At 42.9% G+C, this 21,479-nt stretch overlaps 1 protein-coding gene across 4 annotated transcripts; it reads right to left on the bottom strand.

Annotated features, from left to right (window-relative positions):
* Positions 1-747: 747 nt before the first annotated feature.
* Dsn1 (DSN1 component of MIS12 kinetochore complex) lies at positions 748-15,990 on the bottom strand. Of its 4 annotated transcripts, none has more exons than XM_047539963.1 (11): positions 15,182-15,399; positions 13,556-13,604; positions 12,691-13,011; positions 9,912-9,985; positions 9,106-9,178; positions 8,287-8,374; positions 6,331-6,390; positions 5,852-5,929; positions 4,046-4,193; positions 2,685-2,772; positions 748-1,494 (listed from the first exon to the last, which is right to left on the bottom strand). In XM_047539963.1, the coding sequence occupies exons 2-11, from the start codon at positions 13,587-13,589 to the stop codon at positions 1,391-1,393; spliced, it is 1,068 nt and encodes a 355-aa protein (XP_047395919.1). In that variant the 5' UTR covers positions 13,590-13,604; positions 15,182-15,399; the 3' UTR covers positions 748-1,390. The 4 variants fall into 4 exon arrangements, with proteins under 4 accessions (XP_047395919.1, XP_047395918.1, XP_047395916.1 ...); XM_047539962.1 differs by having other exon boundaries at positions 15,238-15,399; XM_047539960.1 differs by lacking the exons at positions 12,691-13,011; positions 15,182-15,399 and adding an exon at positions 15,931-15,990.
* Positions 15,991-21,479: the final 5,489 nt, after the last annotated feature.

The following is a 21,479-nucleotide window of genomic DNA, read 5'->3' as shown; positions in this document are numbered from 1 at the left end:
CTATGTTCTTTGTTCTCTCCCCAGTTTCTATACTGTTTAGGGACTCAATAAATATATGAATAAGGAACAAACGTAGGGCAAGGTAAGGAGATATCACCTCTCCCCAATGAGTGTTTAGGTTTAAGATTTGCTATTTGAGATGTCTAAATGTCTAGGTTTTGTTCCACTAGTGGGATGAGACTATAAAAAACATTAACAGTAAATTAGTTCCTATTTTATTGGTAATAAGTACTGAGGCATATCTGTATACTACTGCTCACTTCACCTTGATAAAAAATCTTATTTTCCATTAAGTATTCACCTTTAATCCTTTTTAGGGGCTGGGGGTGTAGCTCCATGATAGAGCAGACTGTTAGCATGCACAAAGTCCCTGGGTACAATTCTTAGCACTACAAAAACACATTTAAAAAAAATACACTCAAAACATATATAAAGATAGTAAGTCTTTTAATTATGTATAATTTTGTAGATTATTAATAAATACAAAGAATTACTGGGAAACAGGGAGTGCAACTTGGTGATAGAGCACTTGCCTAGCCTGGGTGAGACCTTTGGTTTGATTCCCCAGCACAGAAAAAAAAAAACAGAAAAGAAATTAAAAGCAGCACTTAGCTCCTTCTTGCCATGAATTCGAAGTTTAGGATATCAATTCAATGTTAAAAATACGGGGCTGGGGAGATAGCTCAGTCGGTAGAGTGCTTGCCTTGCAAGCACAAGGCCCTGGGTTCGATCCCCAGCACCCAAAAAAAAAACAAAAAAAAACCTAAAATACACTGAAGACATGAAAAATAAGTAGTATTTTCTTCAAACTGGACATTTTGTGACATGATATCTGTAACCCAATGATGGAAACAATGCTCAATGCTCTTCCACCTAAAATTGTCTTCACAGCTGCACCTCAAAAACCAGTCTAATCCTTTAATGACCAGAACTCAACTTGGCCCCTAAAATGTTTCGTTAAACTTGGTTCTAAAAGACCTTGGTTTCAGGGCTGGGGAGATAGCTCAGTTGGTAGAGTGCTTGCCTTGTAAGCACAAGGCCCTGGGTTCAATCCCCAGCACTGCAAAAAAAAAAAAAAAAAAAAAAAAAAACCTTGGTTTCAAAACCTGACATCTTCATACTATGAAGGATATTTAAAAGAATAGACCACTGGTTTTGAAGGCCATTTAAAAAAGGAAGTTTCAAACATTTTGCACATTCCTGGAAAAAATTTTCTTTTGGATGCCTCAATTCTATCATTCAGAAAAAAGTCAAAGTGCTCTAGAGTTGGTTAGCCAGTGATCCTCAACAGCAACAACTCTCTAGATCACGTGGCTGTGCAGCTGCCCCGTGCCAGGGCACTCTTGCCAATCCTGTCCTGAGTGTCTTCTGGCAGAAGAGCTGGGCGAGGTCACTGACAAGATCCAGAGCAATGTGTGGCAGACGGCTTCTGGAGGTGAAGTTTAAGCAGTTTTCGAGCAGGTGAAGGGTCTAATTGTTGCATGCTTCTCTTCTCTGCAGAGGAAATGAGTCCAAAACTAAATTTCAATTGAATTTACATAAAATTTATTGAAGAGCCGAGGGTGTAGTTCAGTGGTAGAACACTGGCCTAGAACACTGGAGCCCTTGGGTTCAATCCCCAGTACCTCAAAAGAAACAAAAACCCAAACAAACAAAAAAATGTGTGAACACTGCCAGTGAATGACATTACAATGACAAGAGAGTCTGTCCTCAAGGAGGTGGCGGTCTGATAGGAAAGCTACAACTACTACAACTACAACACAACTTGGCGAAAAAGAACATGAAGGTATGAAGACTGGGGGAGGTCAGGAAAAGCTACAGAAGGGTAATGTGTTATTCCGTAGACTTTTTTAAATGGAAGAAGTTAAAAGTAATGGGTATTTATACCAAATTTGCCAAAATGACAATGCAGTTCATGGGGATTTAATTCTTAGTCTACTATGCTACTGTGGAATTTACATCTAGAAATTTCCCATCAACAGCCAGGCACAGTGGCACACACTTATAATCCCAGCAATTTGAAAGGCTGAGGCAGGAGGATGGCAAGTTCAAGGCTAGCCTTAACACAGTGAGACTCTGTTTCAAAAAGAAATAAAAAGTCAGGGGCCATGGTTGGGTTTGATCCTCAGTACCACATAAAAATAAATAAACAAATAAAGGTATTATGTCTATCTACAACAAAAACAACAACAACAACAAAAAAAAAAAAAAAAAAAAAAAAAAAGAAAGAAAGAAAGAAAGAAAGAAAAGGGAAAAAGTCAGATGTGGTTATGGCTTGGGAGGCTGAGGTAGGAGGATCCCAAGTTCAAAGCCAGCCTCAGCAATTTAGGGAGGTGCTAAACAACCCAGTGAGACCTTGTCTCTAAATATAAAAAAGGGATGGAGATGGGGCTCTGGTAAAGTATCCTGGGTTCAATACCCAGTACCTAAATAAATAAAAATTTTAAAAGGGTTGGAGGGTGTGTAGCTTAATGATAGAGTACCCTGGTTAAATCCCCAATATAACAAAAAGAGAAAAAAGAAAAGAAATAAATTTCCCATCAACATACTATTTATTGTGGGTTGAAAAGCAAATTCCCTGATATAGGTCATACCCTCAGGAACACAGGCTTTGAAGCGTAGTTTGCATCCCAAGGCCATCAGAAACAGAACAGCCTAAGCTCTAGTCCCCTGGAGACACTCACCAAGCTGTGCTGACACCTTCTGGAGGCACTGGGTACTTTCATCCATAAAAGCTTGCAGCTGCTTTACTGATCCTTGCAGCTCATCCATCTGCAGACAAAAGACAGACAGAGCTGCAGAGCTCCATGGCTTCTCTGATATTCCTCAAACTCCCTGGGAGGCTCCTGCTCAGCTTTGGGCAGGCTAGTCTTTCAGCCTGGAATGCTTACGCTAGACATTCTCTGTTGACTCCCCTGAGCCCCTCCCCACTTTTCTCCAGCCTGCTGTGCCCTCTGAGGCTGCCCTGTGAGCTCTACCAACAGGATGGCACATCCTGTAGTTTCTAGTTGGGTGTGGTTACCAGGGAGCCCAGGTGGGAGGGAGCTCAATGAGGCCATGGTATTTATTACCCGGGTTATTTCCCAGAAAGGCCATCTTGAGTCAGCTGCATCCTGCAAGTGAGGTCATAGCTCTCTCAAAGTATGTGTTCTCTCCTCAGGTACCATAGTAACTGCTTCTCCCTTCAGGCCAACAGGTAGGATGCCTCCAAACTGAGGGTTACATCACTAACCCTTGTGGTTCTGTGGTACCTACATCTTTATCCATAGCCACCTTGAAATAAGGTTTTGGAAATTCCTTAAACTACCTTATTTCAAATGACCATCTGTTTCCTGTTGATACCAGGACTGACAAAATACTATTCCCTCAAATGTCCTCATGGCTTACTTTCTCAGTCCTTCAAGTTTCTGTTAAACTGGCACCTTGGGGGGCCTGTGATAACTGCTTTGTGTAAAAAACAACCTGAAGCCCTTTCTGTACTCTCTATCCCCTTTACTCTGCTTTAATAGCACTCACACCATATATGTACTTATTATTTTGTATTGTCTGTTTTCCCCAGATGGAGGTGAATATCCTTATGACACATATTCTCAGTATTTATTTCCAAGGATGATGCTATAGTTTGATTTTGAATATCTCCCAAAGGCTCATATGTTAAAGGCTTAGTCACCAGCTTGTGGTGCTATTGGGAGGTAGTGGATCCTTTAGGAGAGGGAGCCTACATGAAGGAAGTTCCATCACTGGGGGTGTGCCCTTGAAGGGGTATTGGGACTCAGGCCCCTTTCTCTTTTCACTTCCTGGTCACCATAAGGTAAGGGGCCTTCTCTGTCATGTGTTCCACCATAAAGTACTGGGCCACCACAGGCCCAAAACAATAGGGCCATGCAACCATAAACTGAAACCTCTAAAACTGTGAGTCAAACTAAACCTTTCCTTCTTATAAGTTGATTGTTTCAGAAATTTTGTCACAGCAATGGAAAGCTGACTAACAGATAACAAGGAGCAAAGCTGGAAAGCTCAACCAAATAAGATTGAGCCAACTCACCACCAACTCCATACAATCGAATACTTTGTTGTGATTCTGTAATATTTTCTGATAGTCAGGTTTTGTGTTAAGAACTTCACTCTGGGAAGACCCAAGATACGTTGGAGGTTCTACTTTGACTTCAGTAATTTTGGTTTCAGCTGATTCTCTAAAACAAAAAAAAAGAATTTTCAAGGAACTTTATAATCACTTTCTGGAAAAGACATCAAAGATTATTTCTGAAAAAACTTCCCACAAGGCAAATCAATATTTTTCTACCCTCTCTAGGTATGGGATATCGCTCTCTCTCTCAATTTTTGTTGATAGTAGTGACTGAACCAGAGGCACTCTACCACTGTAGATGTAGTCATCCCCAGTCCTTTTTATTTTTTTTTTTAATTTTGAGACAGGGTCTCACTAAGTTACTTAGGCTAGACTTGAACTTATGATTCTCCTGCCTCAGGCTCCTGAGTTGCTAGGATTAGAAGTGTGTGCCACCGTGCCTAGATCTCCTTTTTCTTTTGCAGTAGTGGGATCAAACCCAGGGCCTTGCACATGATAGCCAAGTACTCCACACTGAGCTACACCACCAGCTTCTGGAATACGCTCTCTTCACAAGGGGTTCTGAAACGATGTCCTGTCTTAAAGTTTTTATACCACTAGACTCCAGGAAATGCCAGAAGTTTTAGGTTGGTTAACTCCACCTAACAGTAAGGTCCGTGTACAAAAAGGGCTATAATTGGAGTAAAGCCAAAGTCTGCTATCCTAAAGTCAATGTCTATAACATTTACCCAAAAAATGCTGATCTATCTTGAGTTCATGTAAACTGATTGAAAGTTTTTTATAACAACAATAACTGCAGTTTACTAAGTGCTTCACATGTGCCAAAGGTTGCTTGTCACTTTTCATTTAACATCATTTAACACTTAAGACAACCCAAGAGAGGTAATATCATCCCTATTTTCAAATGAGGAATCCCAAACTCCAAGAGAATCATCTGCTGAGGTCACAAAACTAAGGAGTAGTCAGGATCTTAACAGACTGCTTCTAGAAGCATTTCTCTTAAACTATAAACTTTGCCACAGAAGTTTTTATTCTGAAACTGCCATCTTATACATAACTATCCTCAGAAATAGGTGTGGGGTAAATAAAGTAACTGATAACCCCCACTTCCTATATTGGAAAAGGTTTTTCAAACCATGTTTCTTAAAGCCCTTCTCTACTGAGAGGCCACTTTTGCAATTAGAGTTTTGGCTAACATTTTATAGTTGGGTTTCTAGATAAGACTACTCGGGGGGAGGGGGAGCTTAAACTTACTGGCATAGATGCTCAACTAAATCAAAACTGAGCACTTTCCCACTTTCAAAATCCAGACAAAGATCCTCTCTTGCCTTCTTCCTCCTCTACCACGCCCCTTGCATGTTTTTGTGTCTCCATGAAAGCCCTGCAGGAGTCTCTCCCATACCTGCATCTCAAAGTCCATGTGCTCATTCAGGTCTCTTCACTACTGTACTTGGCCCAGACCCAGGTGGACAGGTGCAAAGCAGAGCTGTGCCTGTCTCCCTGGGGATGTGAAACCATAGCCAAAGGCACAAGACAGAAACAATTCTGTTCTGGGACTAAAAATAGTGATGCCAACTTTTCCTTCCTTCTTTACCACTCTCTGATTATGGTCAGAGAATACTAATACATACTTTTACAGAGTTTTGAAGAGTTCACTGAACTGTGAGAAAAGGATTCACCATTCAATTTGTGCTAACAGAACTGAAATAAATGCAAATCAAATTCCACGAAGTAAAAAGATAGCTTCCTGTTCACAGATCTAACCTGGACATAGCTTCTGGCAGTACCTCTTTCTGGTAGCGCAGCAAGAGCTGATTCCAAGTCTGACTTTCTAAAGAAAATCTACAAAATCGGGGAGAAAAAAATTCAGTTAATTTTGGCCATCATATTCGTAATCACTCAGGGCAACAATAAGTACCTTAGGCATATAATCTGGTTATAAAATGTGAATAAAAAAGTCATTAAAGGATTAGAAAGCTAAACTGACCAGAGGATATTAATTTAATCAAATAAAACAAGAGTTCTTAAAATGAAATTAACATCCTTATATTCCCCAGACTCCTTCCTATGAAATTAGCCATCAGTAGAGCCCGTAAACTCCTCAATATGCAGGCTTTTAATTTTCAGTATTGATATACTAGTACTGAACACCATGTTTACCATTCATTTTTCCCAGGTTTATTTTCCCCAGATGGAGTATGAATTTAGACTTTTCCAAATAAGGTTCACTCATTTTCACTTACTTTGCTATATATTCCTTCATCTCGGCCACTGACTTCTCCAGAGATAAATCTGATGCTTTTCTGGAATATAGATAGGATTATGAGATTAACATGAATCTTTCAAGAAATACTTGTTTTTAATATGATGCTGTACATAACTCTTTTGCGGTGCTGGGGATTGAACACAGGGCTTTACACTTGCTAGGCAAGCACTCTACCACTAAGCTACATCCCCAGTCCCTACATAATTTTAGTGGCAATAAAATATTCCTGGTGCTGGGGAGATAGCTCAATCGGTAGAGTGCTTGCCTTGTAAGAACAAGGCCCTGGGTTCGATCCCCAGCACCCAAAAAAAAAAAAAAAAATTCCTAACTTTTTATCTTTCACCAAATATTTGTTTTCAGGCTCTATCTCACTTTTTGTATTTGTGTATGTGATGGTGGGGTACTGGGGATTGAACCTGGGGGCATTCTACCATGAGCTACAGCCCTAGCCCTTTTTTCAATTTTTTATTATGAGATAGGGTCTCACTAAATTGCCAAGCCTGGCCTCAAACTTGCAACCCTCTGGCTTTGGCCTTCTGAGTTGCTGGGATTACAGGCACGCACCACTGTGCCTGGATCTGTCTCACTTTTGCACTAGGTAATAGCTTCCTAACTAGTCTCTATGTTCCATCTCTCTCATCAATTCCAATTCACACCATGGCCTTTTCTAAAAATAGTCCTTTAATTTTTTGCCTTGCTTAAAAACTCTGTGATTAGCTAGGTTCAGACTGTAACTACAGGTGGCATATACCTGTAATCCCAACAACTTGGCAGGTTGAGGCAGGAGGATCACAAACTTCAGGCCAGTCTAGGTTTAATCCCCAGTATCATATTTAATCCTCTATGATATACTGCATACAGAAGAAAAGCCCAAATTCCTTAAATTGGCACTTGGGGTTCTCTATGTCCTGGCTCTGCCAAATTCGTCAATTTTGATTCCTACTGTAATCAGTGGCTCAGCTCAGTTGAATGATTAATTCTAACAGAAAGGAAGCAGGTATTAAAAATGCCAAAATATTGTAGATGCTCTTGGTACTCTGCCTGGCAAAGACAATCAATAGTGCCACCATTCCTGTTTTTCTTCCAAGACCTGGGAACCTGACTATATTAAAGCCTGTGCTTAAATACAATACATTAAAAGAGATGCCGGGGCTGGGGTTGTGGCTCAGGGATACAACACTTGCCTAGCTTGTGGGGGCCCTGGGTTCAATTCTCAACATCACATATAAATAAATAAAATAAAGGTCCATCAACAACTAAAAAAAAAAAATAAAAGAGATTCTACATTGAGCTAAAATATCTTTTCATTTCCTGATCAGAAATGTCAATCCTAAAAACCTATGGAAAAGTAGACCTTCATGAAATCCAAACTTAAAGTTCATGATGTAAGTCCAAGTGCATGGTTTGTTGCAGGGCACAGTTAATGGGTTGGGGCCCTGAAGAACTACCAATTTTGAGGGTGAAACTTTAAAATTTATGCTAATATTCTTGCTTGTCAAGATCCAAAGAACATGAGTTTTTTTTAACCTTGCATGACTAGCAAAGATCTGAATCTCGATTTTCTCATCTTTCCATGGCTGGCTCCTACTCATTCAGTCTTACATGTCTCAGCCCAGAGGTGAAATCATTAGAGAATTTCTCTGAACATTCTACCTTAAGTTTCCCACATCCTCAAGTCACTATATTTGTTAACTTTCCTGATCATCACTATCTGAAATCACATTTTCTATTTGACTATCTCCTTTATTATCATGTATGACAACAGGATTATTGTTGGACTTATTTATCACTATATCCCTAACATCTAAAAGAACATGATACATAATAAAACAGCAGATGACAAATAAATGTCTGTTGAAAGAGAAAACAACTGTTTAATAATAATGAAAAGTTCTATTTCAGTTATAATTTAGGACAGAGGGGAATTGCTTACTCTTCTGAATCTTCAAAACATTTTTGCAGAGTTCCATCACTTTCCAATCTGTCTGCAAAATGTTTCAACTCCTCAGAAAGACAAGATGCTAGAGAGAGTAAAATAATGTCATAAAATAGAATATAAATTTTCACAATGAGCTAACGAAGATACTTACGGTGTTCTCAGTCTAGAAAACACCTTCTAGTGTTCTATTACATTCTAGTGCTCTCATTCGCCCAAAAGAGTGGTCCAAGTACACAGAAAAATTTTGTCTTTTTTCTCTAATAGATACAGATAAAATGGAAGATAACTCTTCTCCATGACATTTTTAAGTGTTTTTATACTTGACTAGTGAAAAGGCACTTAAACAGGTATATAAGTACTGATAATTTCATTTTTAAAAGAGATATGAACTCCTGGTACTAGAAGGAGAAACATTACAGAAGTCAGGAAATAGGCAAGAGTATAATAAGAGATAATGATGGCAAATAAAAAACACATGTACACCGGGAGAGATGACACATTCATATCTACAAGCCCTGTGACTTGAGAGGCTGAGGCAGGAATATCACAAGTTTGAGGCCCCACTCGGCAACTTAGTGAGACCCTGTCTCCAAAGTCTCTGCTAGACTTGAAAGAGCGCACTATCACACTCAGGTGAAGAATGTGAAGGGGAAATGGTAATTATCCGTCAAGCTAACCCCGATATGTCTACTCTAATTATGGTGCAATTCTGATATCAACAATCTGCTGATAAGTAAGTCTGACTATTTTTTAAGTCTTTTGAAATATAAAGTATCACGTTCAAAGCTCACTCATCTATTCTTAGTAACTTACCTTTTGCTCTAAAACTTTCAAGATTGAAGCCTTTAGTGTCCCTTAGGAAAGGTTCAAGTTTCTGTACAGAGAACTAAAATAGAAAAGTATTTTCAGTACAACAACAAACAATTTCTAGGCCAGTCTTATAGCTTTATAATGTTTAATAAATGTGAAACTAAATGATTTTTTTCACCTTACTTTTCATATAAACAAAATTGTCATGAATAAAATTCTTTGTTGCTCAAACTATACATTTTAACTCAGAAGAAAAATGGTCATTTAATTCACACAAATTGCTTGCTTTAAATTGCCATAAGCACCAGTGAGCCATAGCATTAAACAATAAACAATACAATTTTTAAAAAAATGGGTGGGGGGAGCTGGGGATTTAGCTCAACTGGTAGAGCGCTTGCCTGGCATGCACAAGGCCCTGGGTTCAATCCCCAGCACCATCAAAAACAACAACAACAACAACTGTTCGACATGTATCATATATTGGTTTAGCATGCAGTCATACCTCCAATGTCTGTATAATTTAGATTTTTATCTCTACCCACTTTAAATTCCCATCACTTGTTGTCAATGGGCAAAAGATACTACACTGGGGAAATCTGTTAGCTGCTCTATTATAGCAGCAACAATGAGACTGGTAGAGAGCTTGGTCCAAAATGAACACACTGCTGGGATTAAATCTGGCTTTTAGATTAATCTCAACCAGAAGAAAACATCTTTTAATTAGTTCATCACATACTAATATCTCTGAAGTTGGGACAATAACAGAAACAACAAAAAATGAAAGCATTTCCCAATTCCAAGAACCTCACCTGAAAACTAGAAAGCAGGAGAGCGCCAAGTCGTTTACTTTCTGCCAAGTCAACACTGATAGACCTGCTGAGCTCTAAGATGAAATAGCACCACAATTTAAGGAAATGCATACTAAAACAGCCAGCAAAATAACAAAATAAAAATTTCCTCCCTTCATGCAATTCAACTTAAGGCAAGAAGCAGCCTTTTCTGATTAAAGGGAGAATTCTAATACTTCAAGAATCCCAGAGGAATGAAATCTTCCTATTTGTATATCCAAACTTTAAAAAATGTTATAAGGGGCTGGGGTTGTGGCTCAGTGGTAGAGCACCCACCTAGCACATGTTGAGGCACTGGGTCTGATCCTCAGAATCACATAAGAAAAAATAAATAAAATAAAGGTATTGTGTCCATCTACAACTAAAAAAAATTTTTTTAAATGTTCTGAGAATCTTAGGTATTACATTAAACTCTTATTTTGTTAAATAAGCTAGATATAAAATAACTTTTTATAATTCATAGTCACCATTCAAAGAAAGGAGATGAGAACATTTGAGCATTTTTATATGACAGGCACTGCAAGATGCTTTAAAGACATTACGAGTTTTCTTATAAATTCACGAGCTCCATTTTAGAAATGGGAAACTGAAGCCAAGAGGGGAAATGATCTATCTGAAACCAGAGACTGGAGGAGTCATGATTCAAACCCGAGTATAACACCAAAATCAGTGTTTTACCCACAAGTATCATGCTGCCTCTCTATAATGACCTACTTAACATGAAAAGCTAATACCTGCTGAACACTTGCTATATAAAAGGCATTTTATTAAATGCTATGTACACCTCATTAAACTTAGAGGTAAGTATCTTATCAATTCCATCTGATGAAAGATGACACTAAGGAACAAAGCTCGGGTAACAGATAATTTACTCAAGATTACAAAGTGAATTATAAGACCACATTGACTGGATGCTTTCTATAATTATGCCACTGATTCCTCAATTGCAAAATGTAGATACTGTTTATTTCAATTAAGTCCATTTAAAAACAATTATAAAGCTGGGTGTGGTGGTGCACACCTGTAATCCCAGTGACTCAGGAGGCTGAGGCAGGAAGATTGCAAGTTGAAGGTTAGCCTCAGCAACTTAGCAGGACCCTGTCTCAAAAGAAAAAAGAAAAAAGAAAAAAGACTGGGGATGAAGTTCAGTGGTAAAGCGCTCCTGGGTTCAACTCCCAGTATCAAAACAAAACGATTATATAGCCAAGGAAGTCTGCTTTGAGAATTATGAGAGCTACATAGCTTTTTGCCCTCCAGCTTTAGCTGCCTGTTTTTAAAAACTCTCAGGACTCCTCTCTTGATTCTTACTGCTGTTAGTCAAGAAAAATATGATTCCTTCTGCCTGTAACCAAGGAAACCTGGCAGGTGGCTAGGAATAACCAGAAAATAACCAAGCTTATTACATTGGTGATTTCCTGTTATACAGAATTTTAAGTCTAAAAATGCTCTAGAATAAGATGAAGGTAGGGCTAATCCTGGGGAACTACTAATGTTTTCTTGGCACATTTAGGGAGTAAAGTGCATGGGCGCTGAATTGGCAGCAATTTTCTGATGTGTTAAATGGCTGTTTTTATCCAGATTTCCTCGTACACATTAGACCACTTGGATGGTAGTTTGTTTTTTTGGCTGTACTGGGGATTGAACCCAAGATGTTCTACCACTGGGTTCAATCCCTACCCCTTTATTTATTTATTTATTATTTTGAGACAGAGTTTCACTAAGTTGCCAAGGTTGGCCTCAAATTCGCCATCCTCCTGCCTTGGCTGGGATTTTAAGTGTGCAACTACACTTGGCTCGATGGTAAGATCTTAATCACAAGAGCTTAACATTTGAGATATTATTGTATGCTATACATAGTATTATGTGTACATGTACTGTGTTATACATCAACTCATTTAGTTCTCACATAGCCCTGTAAGATAGGTATTATTTCACTCCCAGTTTACTGGCAGGTATCTTACGGCAAAGGAGTTTAAGTAATCTCAATTCCACACTAGATTTTCCATATTATTGCCTCTATTTTGATGCTCAGATATAGTTACAACTGTAAATTCATACAAAATAACATTCAAATATGTTATCCTTAAGAACTGCATTTCCATTCATTCTTTTTTTTTTTTTGCGGTGCTGGGGATTGAACCCAGGGCCTCATGCTTGCAAGGCAAGCACTCTACCAACTGAGCTATATCCCCAGCCCCATTCATTCTTTCTTTTTTGGTGTTGGGGACTGAGCCCAACACCTCATGCTCCTTAGCACACACTTCACCACTGAGCTACACCCCAGTCCCACTCTAGATATTTTTGTGTGTATCTTGCCTTTTGAGTTTTTTCTAGTTATTATAATGGCTAAAATCAGGTATGAACCCATCCACCTTCTGTTCCACTTTAGGTATGAGGCAGAAAGCCATTGGAAAGACTCTTTAATGCCCATCATCTGAGCAGGGGATGAGAGTTGAACAATTAGCAATCAAATATGTTTATGGTGGCTCATATGATGTAAACATCAATAATACTGAACATACAGAATTTATAAATATAGAACAACTTTACACAGTAAGTAGTATTATCTCCATTTTATAGGTGAGGAACTGAGGCTCAAAAAGGTGAAGTGGTTTGCTCAAAGTCACATAGCTAAAAAGTAGCAAGGTCAGGTCTATTCTGTTATACTTTCTGTCATTCATGTCCTTTCTCACTGCATCTTATCTGAGCTGGAACCTGTCTTATGTACATAGCACCCCACCTGTGATGCCCTGGTGGAAGGGAGGCAGTGACTTTCGTCGGTTTATTTCTTTCATACTTGCTCGTCGCCAGGACTGTCTCCTGTCATGATGACGGACAGACTGTTCTTGAGGGGACAAATGAAGGGACCTCAACTGAAGTCCTTCCTGGTAGCTGACATCACAACTTTCCCCTTTCTTTGGGATAGATCCAAGGTGAATTCTTTCCTTTGTAATGCCTTGAGTCATCTCCAAGGAAGCAGATGATTTAGTAAACACTTCCACAGGGTTGAGACTTGATGGCAATTGATGATCATGAATCTCAGACGGCACTGGTTTCTCTTCTAGCATTTGTTATAAAAAAGTCAAAATACAAAATCAAACCCATCACAACTAGGTATATGAGCAAAAAGACGGAAAAAGAAAACATGCCCCTACACAAAGGCATGCGCTTGCAGTCCCAGCTATTTGGGAGCCTGAGGCAGGAGGATCCACTGAGCCTAGGAGTGTGGGGCCAACCTGAGCAACACAGCAAGAACCAAGAAGAAGATGAAAGAAGAAGCGGGGAGGGAGGAGGGGGAGGAAGAGGAGGAGGAAGAGAAAAAGAAGGATGTGTATGTGGAGAAAGAAAACAGAAGAAAATGCACTCAGATCATGGAAATACTGAGGAAGCATTTCTGCAAATACAATATGACTCTAAATCAACCAGGATCCAGGAAACAATTAGGTTATAGCTCAGAAGCCTGAACTCAAGGCAAGAGGTCTTGAATTTCACAATACTCACCTTTTATGAGCTGGGGATATAGCTCAGTTGGTTGAGTGCTTGCCTTGCAAGCACAAGGCCCTGGGTTCAAATCCCCAGTACCAAAAAAGAAAGAAATTACTCACCTTTTATGATCTCTGATTTGGTCACTGAAGTCATCCTGGGTAGAAAACTCTGAAAATAGGAAACGAAGTGATCTGTTCCTTCACATTTCGGGTCCAGTCTCAATAGGGTTTCACTACCCTAGAACAGACCTGTGCTTCCCATTCTCTCTGAACTGCCTTCACCCACCTCCTCCACAGAGAATACGGAATGAATGGATCATTGCCCTCTATTCTGAACTTCTGTAGAACTTACCACTAGAAATACTCATATCTCCCTTAAACATATGCCCTACCTACCTTCCGCTAGCTAAAACTTTGTTTAACGAGTCCCCAATTCCCTCATTCCGTTGATGGCATCAGGACCTACTTGGTCTTCAAAAAGAGAAAAACTACATCATCCTTTATTCCTTACCCTTAGCTCTCCAGACCAAAAATACTATCAGTTCTATCAAGTCTCTAAATCTTTCCTCCCTTGCCACCATTAGTAGTTTAATTTAAGTCTCACAATTTCTGCTCTCTCCCCATCCATTATCAGTTTCTTCACAGGTTTTTTTTTTTTTACATTCAACATTGCTCCAGTGTAATCCATTCTTTAAAACGGCAGCAGAGGGGCTGGGGATATAGCTCAGTTGGTAGAATGCTTGCCTAGCATGCATAAGGCCCTGGGTTCAATCCCCAGCACTACTCCCCGCCCCCCAAAAAAAAGTCAGCCGCAAAAAATTTTCCCAAGTGCATTCAACAACTTTCAATAAGCCAGTCCCAGCCTAACCAGTTGGGATCTCTCTTGTGACTCCTATTCCCTGTAGCACTTTTGAATCTTTGCACATATTTGTCCTTTCTGTAAAACATTCATCCTTCCCAACTTCACCACTTCTCTTGTGAGATTTGGTGGCCCAGCCCCTTGGTCTCTAGTCCTGTCTGTAAAATTTGTTAACATATGTATCTCCCCGGCAGGACAGTATTTGTATTCCGGGTATCTGTCACAGACAACTGAGTTAAAAGAGGGCAGGGACACAGCTGAGACATTTCTTCATCTTTCATGCAACCAGCAGACATCTGTATGTGAAGGTCTTTTTTTTTTTTTTTTTAACTGAAATTATCAGATTTTGTTTAGCATGCCAATACAATTTATCCTGGTAATAAATTAATTATGTGAGGGTCTTGGTAAAGAAAAATTAATAAATGCTGAGACGACATGTGAAAGGTAATCTAACAAAGAAGGGTCCTTCGAAATCTAAATCCCCACAGTCCTTATGACTGATTACACAGGCCAAGCTGGGATAACAGCACAAATGTGTCACTTAAGCGCTTATTATACGCTAGGACCTGTGCCACGCAAGCGCTTTACTCACATCATGATCCCACTTAATCTTTCCCCCAACTCTGGGTGCTAGTATGCACTCCACTTTGAAGACTGGGGAACTAAGGTTCAGAGGGGACAAAGCCCCAGCTCGTCCCGCAGCCAGCCTGGGAGCACGGGTGGATCCCCCGCGCGCCGCCCGGTCTCCAGCCATTTTTCTGGACTCTAGGCCTCTGCTCTGCCCGAGCGGGAGGCACACCCGCCCTAGGGTTTCTCCTCCCCAAGAGAAAGTCGCCGCGCCCGGAGGGCCCCAGACTCGAGCAGCGACAGCGGTGGGCTGGTTGTACCAAGAAATTGAGAAGCGGGTAAAGGCGGGCACATCCCGGGTGTGCGACTTCCTGACCTCAGAGCGACGTCCGTCCAGCCCGGAGCCTCGGTTCCTGACACACAGGCCACAGGTCACTCTGTCTGCGGCCCTAGGTCAGCCCTGGACCCCCGAGCCACTGCGGCGGGTCCTCTCAGGTGCAACTCGACTCGCGGTCCGCTGTCTACGTCACCGTGGACACTTCCGAAGCTCCCGCCAAGCAATTGCGCATGCGCAGCCGACTGGCGCTCTCGCGCACAGACGCCCGCCGCCGGCTTGGCGCATGCGTGCTCCGGCGCGGAGCTCTTGCCCCGCCCTCTGTCCAAGTCCTTCCTCCCTGTCCCGACTACCCCGCGTCGCCATCTCCCCAAGTGACACGCCCGGGAGTCCCCTCCCAGAGGCTCCAGTCTAAGGTGGCCTTTTAGCGCCCGACCGGGCCCAGAACCCATCTTTGATGGGGAAACAGGCCCAGAGAGATACTTGAGGCAGGCAGCGCATCAGAGAGCATCAGGTGCCCTGCGCCCTTCGCTAGGACATGGTCTCCCTTCTCTTTATCCCTTAACTCCAAAAGCAGTCTCTCCAGGGAGAATTGGAGTTCAGAGCTTGGTTTGCCCCAGCTTATCCCGTTCCTGTTCCAGGGGCTTCTTCAGTACTTGGCAAAGTTGGAGAACTCTCCTTTCCAACCCCATCAAGGCTACCCCTCCCCAAACCACTTCCAACTCCTCTGCCTACCTGGTGAGGTTTCTTCTTTGTTCGAGCTGTGCCCTTGGTGATGGAAGCCATTTCTTGCTCTTCCTAGCAATATTCCCCGATTTTTAAGCCTCATCTAGAAACCATCTCTCTTAGAGCCTACTCTGTGACTCCATGCTGAAAACCAGATGTCCCTTCTGTGCTCCAGGATCCCAACCAGTGTCTGCTCCACTATCCCTTGTTGGCCTGGCCAGAAATGAGGCTGCTTCCTCAGCACCCAGTGTAATGCCATCAAAATGTGCCCTTTGACGAATGCAGTCCTTTTTTTAGATTTAAAACCTGCAAAGGTTGAATTAAGAGCAGTTCACTAGGCCTGAAAAAGGAGTGGATAAAGGCAACAAGAGCATGACTGGCCATCCTTCCATAGCAGGTGTGGTCATTAGTCAGTGTTCCCAGAACAGAACTCAGTGTAACCAACCAGGAGAGGCCATCCTGGGACATACTGAGAATATCGCCTCCTGGAATCCAGACTCAATTTATCCTCTATGTCCTTTCTCCCATAGCTTCCTCCTGTCCACAGGATGTATAAAAATTCTTTCTCTATAAAGGCACTGTGTGATCTGACCCAGCCTCTTCTTTCATCATTCCCCATTCCATGGACACCAAACTTCTTTAATTTGTCCAGTACTGCTCCGCTTTCCTTTACAGGACTGGGGATTGAACTTGGGGCCTCATACGTGCTAGGCAAAGTACCACTGAGCTACATTCCAGCACTTTTAATATTTAGCTTGAGGCGGGGTCTTGCAAAGTTGCTCAGGCTGGCCTCAAACTTGTGATCCTCCTGCCCCAGCCTCCTGAGTAGTTGCCTGTTCTTTGTACTGGGCTTATCACACATGCTGTTCCTCGCCCTCTATCGTCACCCGGTGGTCTCCTGCTTATAGTCCCCTCCATCCCCGTCATCTGGTTGGCATCTTAACCTTAGGTGTCAGTTCAGATTTCCCTTCCTCTGTGAAGACTTTCCTGATTCCTCTGGGCTTCCCCCTGCCCTTGGTATTGGATATCCTGTTTTCTAGACCCATCTTTTGTGTCCTTAGTGCCTGGAACAGGCCTGGCTGTTTTAGCACCTTATAAAAGAAGACACCTCTCAAATATTATGTGATATTCGGCTTCCAAGATGGCCCCAGTGATTCATTGCCTGGTGTTTATGCCCTTGTATAGTCCCTTCCCACACTGAAGAGATCTTGTTTGTATAACCAATAAGATAATGTAGAAGCTGGGCATAGTGGCACACACCTGTAGTCCCAAAGATCTGTAACAGTGGTCCATTTGCCCTTTTGAATATAGCTCTGAGGCTTATTTTTAAAAGGGACAAGATTTTCTTTTTCTCTTCTCCTTCTTCCTCTCCCTGACCTGAGGGCAAGGAACAAGATTACCCTGAGCTATCTGTGCTCCACAGGAAGGAAATATCTGCCAGAGGATCTAAGAAGTGAACAACTCCCAAATTAACAAGTGAATGTTAACACACCTTCAGGCTGCCCTGGGACCCCGTCAAGGCACACCTGGAATGTAGCCTTTGAAGAGCTCCTTTAAAATCTCCCTGTTCTGACAGTTTTACCCTATATATATGTATGATTACATGAATGGTGTGAATCTACATTGTGTACAACCATAGAAATGAAAAGTTGTGCCCCATTTGTGTACAGTGAATCAAAATGTGTTTGTAAAAATAAAAAATATTTTAATAAAATTGAAAAAAAAACAAACCACAACTCCCTATTCCTTCTGATGGGCAGAAATCACAGCCTTTCGGACAGGAGTCCCCTGTTTCTCCTTTGCCAGCAAAGCAATAAACATTTTTTCTTTTTCTCAAAACCTGTCCTCATTATTGAATTGGCATCCGGGACAAGGACCGAGCTTTTGGCAACAGATCCTGTCTCAAGATAAACTAAAAAGGGTTGGGAATGTAGTTGAGTGGTGGAACACTTGCCTAGCATGTGCAAGGCCCTGGGTTCTATCCAGAAACGAATACACACACACACACACACACACACACACACACAGATATTGTTGGAATCATAGGGTGACTTTTTAAGCTTCAATATAAAAGACATTATGACTTCCACCCTGCTTTCTTATAGACCCTTTGCTCTGGGGGAAGCTGGCTGCCATGTATGAATACACACAAGCAGCTCTCTGGAGCAGTCCACCTGTTGAGGAGCTGAGGTCTCTTGCCTGTAGCCAGCACTGACTTGGCCAGGTATGTGAATTATCCACCTTTCAAATCAATCTTGCAGCCCTAGTCAGGCATTCAGACAACTGCAGCCAGGGCTGGTTAGTGTAGTTCAGTGGTAGTGGTCCAGTCTTGGTTCAGTACGTGTGAGTTCCATCCCCAGCATCAAAATAAATAAATAGATAGATAAACAAATTGTAAATAATTGCAGCCTAATTGATATCTGAGTGCAACCTTCAGAGACCCTGAAGCAGAACTACCCAGGAACCAAATTCTTGACCTACAACATCTATGAGAAGTAAAAGATGTTTGGAGAGAATTACTTAAATGTCAGTGTCTTAAGTGTCCTTTTTTTTTTTTTTTAAAACCATAATAAATTGTTTTAAGTCTTTTGTAGAAAAGCTTAAACCTGTTTTTCTTCTTGAATGCTCTGCATTTCTTACTGGTCATAACATACCTCCTGGGAAACACTGCACCAGCACAGCCGTCAGCAGCTAGAACTCCTGGTGGTCCCTCCCAAGTGACTCCACCAGCCAGCTGGCGGTGGCATTCCCCTCCTCCCAAGCAACTGCAGGTGCGGTGAGTTCAAGTTTCAGATCTGCTGCCCGCGCCCTCCCCCACCCCCCGGAGAAATCAGAGGCGGCCAAGTCAGAGCAACTGTTCATATGACATACTTTATTTCCAATCTACAACCATTAAAACGTTTTGTAAGTTTACACTGTACAATTATTCTCATGTCCGAAATAAGACATGGGGGCGGGGAGAGCTGGTGGATTGGACTGCGCGGTCGTCCTGGCACCCAATCCATCCTGGGAAGGAGCCTCTGAAGACCAAAGAGAGGAGAGAACAGTGGGAAGGAGAGGCGGACAGTTGGCCCAAGGATGCCCTTGGTCCCTTCCCTCCCGAGGGCCTTTCCCTGGGGGTCTCCCAGGGTCCACAGCTGCAGGACCCTCACCAAGCTGAGTAGGAAGGGGGCTTCACAGTATTGGCAGGGGCTGGGGAGAGGACCAGGATGAAGAGGAAGGTCAGCTTCTGACTCTCTTCCCCAGGTGTCAGGGGGTTGGAGCTATTTTTTTGTTTTGTTTTGTATTGTTCTTTTGGCACTGACTATAAGATCTCCCTGGGGTTGGGAGGAAGAGGAGGAGCTGGGGACTTAGGATTCTCTTCTTGTGGAGTTAGGTTTCTTTCCATTTGGAGAGAGACCATCTGGCCTATGGTGGGACAAACCAACAGGGACAAACTAACAGAGTCCTTTGCCTCTTGCCTCTCCAGGACTCCCACCCTTGCCTGCTGCCACTACCCAGACAGCCTTTTGTAAAACCCAGGCAAATGGGAGAGGGCGAGCAGGGCTGGAATTGAGCCAGGGACAGGGAAAGGCAACCGGCATGCCCTCTCCAGCCCTCCAGCTTCCGAAAGAAGAGACACCATGGTTTGTTTGGTTGTTGTTGTTTTGCGGGGGACAGGGTCCCCTGTTCCTTGCCAGCTCCAGTCACTTCTAGGCCACACTAACTGCTAGCCTGGGCCAGCAGATGGCCAGCTTGTGCGTATGGGATAGGCCAGGAAAATTCTTTCAAACCCCAACTTGCTGCTCCCTGCTGGGGAAGTTCTAATTCAGTTTGTCCTGGGTGGGGCCCATAATTTGCACTTCTGTCAAGTTCCTGGGAATGGACCCCCTTGTGCAGAGAAGTAAACTAAGGCACAGAGATCAGTGGCAGAGCTAAGATAGAAGCCAGGATCCCAAAACATGGAGGGTGCTCTGGGGCCCATCGGGTCATCCTGGTGCTCATCAGAGGACCATACAACTGGGAGGGTCAGAGAAATTAAGAAATCAGCCCAGACTTAGGCTAGGTTTCCAGAGTGCTGGCTGAGGTCCCTCTTCATGGGAGTGGGTTAGGTGGCTTCAGAGTGGAGTGTTAATAAGGCAGCCAGGTTCTGACTCCCTCAGCCCTTTTAGGATGTTTAGAGGAAACCAAAGCTCCTTTCCTATGATCTGGAGTCCGGAGAGCTGGTGAAGGGCAGGCAGTGTGGGGAGCAGGGTCAGTGGGTAGACAAGGAGAGAGAAGAGTCTCAGGATGGGGAGGAAGGAGTGGACAGGGTAGGTGGTAGAGAAGGCCTGAGGAAGGACTCAGGCTGCCTTTATGCCCTCAGTTGCCTTTGGATCTTGGGTCCCTGGACTGCAAACTGCTCTGCTGGGAGTGTAATCTATAAGTTCTGCCAGGGTGAGCTATTCTGGAGGTGATTGGGCCCAGGGTTAGAACAGAACGGTTGGACAAACAGATGGATAGAGAACAGAGAAAGGGAAAGAAGAACCCGAGTCAGGCTGAATCTCTTACAACCAGGGCCATCCAGGACAGAGGAGGCCCGAAGGGGGATCCAAGTCCATGTTCACCACATACACCACATGGAAGGTGCTGGAAAGCTGCAGATAGAGAAGATAGTGTGGCTCAAGGGTGGGACTAGGGAATATCCTTCCGGACTTGGAGGTTGCTGGGGAAGGGTGAACCCAGTAGAAGGGCTGGCAGGGCTGGTGCTACCTGATGACACGTGAGGGCAAGGGGCCTCCTCTGGTGTGAGGAAACAAAAGACATGGACCCCAGGACACCACCAGAACTGAGAGCAAATATTTGAGTTGGGAGATGACAGACAGGGGCACTTCCTTGAGAGATGGGAATGTGAGTTTGCGGCGCAGGGAGGGGCCAGCTGAGGTTGCAGGATGTCCTGGAGGGCTGAGGGCTGGCCCAGAGGAGGATAACCTGGCATGGGCCAAAGCCACTCCATCTGCTGGCAGGAATCAGCTTAGGAGAAGCAGAGGCAGGAAAAGGGGAGGGGGCACTTTGGAAGCTGAGAAAAGAGAATGGGTGAGGGGCAGAAGCAAGTGGAGCCCAAGGAAAGAAAGGGGCTCAGCCAAGATCACAGAAAGGCAGGCGGTGCCTCATGGAGGTGCAGAGCCTGCTGGCAGTCAGCCCCTGGGACCTGGTCTTGGCTCTGCCTCTGGTTTGCTGTGAGACCCGGGTGAGCTACTCCCTTCTCTGGGCCTGATTCCTCACCTAAAACTCAGAGAGCTAGAGACAACGAACAAATGTTGTAGGATTCCACTTGCGTGAGGTGCAGGGAGTAGACAGATCCATGGAGGAAGGAAGTAGATTAGAAGATCAGGGCTGGGGGCAGGAGGGAGGATGGGGAATTAGTATTTAGCGGGCAGAGTTTCAGTTTGGGATGATGAAAAAGTTCTGAAATGGCTGGAAGTGATGGTTACACAACACTGTGGATGTACTAAAAAGCCACTTAAAATGGTTCACATGGCCAACTATGTTATGTATATATTGCCATAATTTAAAAAATAAGGTTGGTAGAGATTACC

Source organism: Sciurus carolinensis, chromosome 2 (genome assembly GCF_902686445.1).
Source record: "Sciurus carolinensis chromosome 2, mSciCar1.2, whole genome shotgun sequence".
NCBI lineage: Eukaryota > Metazoa > Chordata > Mammalia > Rodentia > Sciuridae > Sciurus > Sciurus carolinensis.
Note: the sequence above shows the minus strand (reverse complement) of the source record. Positions and strands in the feature narration are given on the sequence as shown.